At 41.9% G+C, this 2,049-nt stretch overlaps 1 protein-coding gene across 1 annotated transcript; it reads left to right on the top strand.

The window, feature by feature from the left end:
• Positions 1–301: 301 nt before the first annotated feature.
• LOC118728055 (60S ribosomal protein L23a-like) lies at positions 302–652 on the top strand. The gene has a single exon (XM_036454227.1). The coding sequence runs from the start codon at positions 302–304 to the stop codon at positions 650–652; it is 351 nt and encodes a 116-aa protein (XP_036310120.1).
• Positions 653–2,049: the final 1,397 nt, after the last annotated feature.

Raw genomic sequence — 2,049 nt, forward strand, 5'->3', positions numbered from 1 at the left:
ATATCGAAAAAGGTGCTTCTACCCATTTGAAAACAGAATCCGTTTATTGAAGCTTCTTTATAGACTAGAAATATGTTTCTTCTTCCCCTTTTTCAACATGAAATTTTAATTAGGTCATTGATCAAAATCAATATTACAATGGGTAGGACTTAAAACAATGAAGTCCTTCAAGTCCCAGGTTATATGTCACCTTAGAGAGCATTTTTCGATAGTCAGCACTAAAAGTCAGCCCCGATCCTCCACGCCAGTTTGTCATTAAGCATCTAAAACAGAACACAAAAGAAGAGAACACAGCCTTTCCATGAAGGCGGCGCAAAGAAAGCAGTGCCAAAAGGAATCTACAGCCAAAGGTATCGACAGGTCACCCACCTTCCAGTGGCCAAAGACACGGGCTCTGAAGGCAGCCTATATGCCTTTGGGAGAAACAAGCTTGACCACTATGAAGAAGATAGAAGTCAACCGTACACTTGTGTTCATTATGGATGTCAAGGCCAATGAGCAGCAGATTAAACAGGCTGTGAAGAAGCTCAATGACATTGACAGGGCCAAGGTCAACACCCTGATCAGGCCTGGTGAAGAGAAGAAGGCATATGTTCCACTGGCTCTTGACTATGATGCTCTGGATGTTGCCAACAAAATTGGGATAATCTGAATAGAGTCCAGCTGGCTAATTGTAAACATAAATGTTCACTGTAAATAAAAAAGAACACAAATCATAAATGTATAACTATGCATTTCACAGAGTGGCCACAGTATTTTTCTTAAAAATATATGTATTTGTATTGATTTCAGAGAGGAATGGAGAGAGAGAGAGAGAGAGAGAGAGAGAGAGAGAGAGAGAGAGAGAGAGAGAAAGAAACATCAATAATGAGAGAATCATGATCTGCTTCCTCCTGCATGCCCCCTACTGGGGATCAAGCCTGAAACTCAGGCATGTGCCCTGACCAGGAATCAAACCCTGAACTCTAGGTCAACACTCAACCGCTGAGCCACACAGGCTTGGCATGGTCACACCCTTGTAATCACTACCCAAATTAAGAAATAGAATATTATCAGCACCCCGGGCGTCCTCTTCAGGCTATGTCTCAGCCACTGCCGTCTTCAAATTAACCCCTTTCCTAACCTTCTCACTGTGGAGTAGGTTTGCCTGTTTTTGAGCCTTATATCAATGGAATCTTTTGTGTCTAGCTTCTTTTCATTTATCGTTGTGCTTGTCACAGCCTTTTAGGGTATTGTACATAGCAATTGTTCACCTCCCCCCCATTACCTTATAATAGCTCTTATTATGCCATAATACTTTATGCATTCTACTGTTGATAGGCGCTTGTGATAGTTCTAGTTTTGGCCCAGACTATGATATGAAAATTGTGACTATAAGATGATCTTCCCCACATGCATGATGATAGAAAGATATCACATCGCCCTGGGTGATTTTTTTCCCCCCCTCACAATTGCTCATGGTGATTTATTCAGCTTCAAGTCTCTTCTAAGTTTTTCCAAAGAGAGATTTGGCACCAGCAGGTAGTTTGGCCTTGTCTTTCAGACAAGAGGACACTTTGGGGCCATGTTCTGCTTTGGAGATACAGTTCATTCACTGTGTAACAATGGTGAGATGATTGTCATTTGTGAGACCCGTCCGAACTGCACAATGGCTTCTGATTAGGAGAAGACCGAAATCGTTGCTGATTAATGTAACACACCGTGGTTGGCCTTTAGTGCCCCGCATTCCCTTAGAAGAAGGTGGCACCTGTAAAAATCAATAATGCATGAGCCAAGAAAGCTCTGAGGTAGCATTTCTGTTGAGTCCAGATGGAAGGGCAGAATCAAAGTTTCTCAGGTGCCAAGTTTCTCATTTTATTCACATCAAAGGGTTTATTTGGAGCACACAAGTTGTGTTTTCACTATGCCAGCTGTGTGGGCTAGCCAAGAGAAAGATGTCATTTTTTCTACCTGCAAGTAGTTTATAATATCCTTGTGTTGAGACAAGGCATTTAAACAAATACAATTAAAAGACAATGCAGCCCTAGTCAGTTTGGCTCAGTGGATGGA

The sequence above is a fragment of the Pipistrellus kuhlii genome, unplaced genomic scaffold (genome assembly GCF_014108245.1).
Source record: "Pipistrellus kuhlii isolate mPipKuh1 unplaced genomic scaffold, mPipKuh1.p scaffold_m20_p_28, whole genome shotgun sequence".
Taxonomy (NCBI): Eukaryota; Metazoa; Chordata; class Mammalia; order Chiroptera; family Vespertilionidae; genus Pipistrellus; species Pipistrellus kuhlii.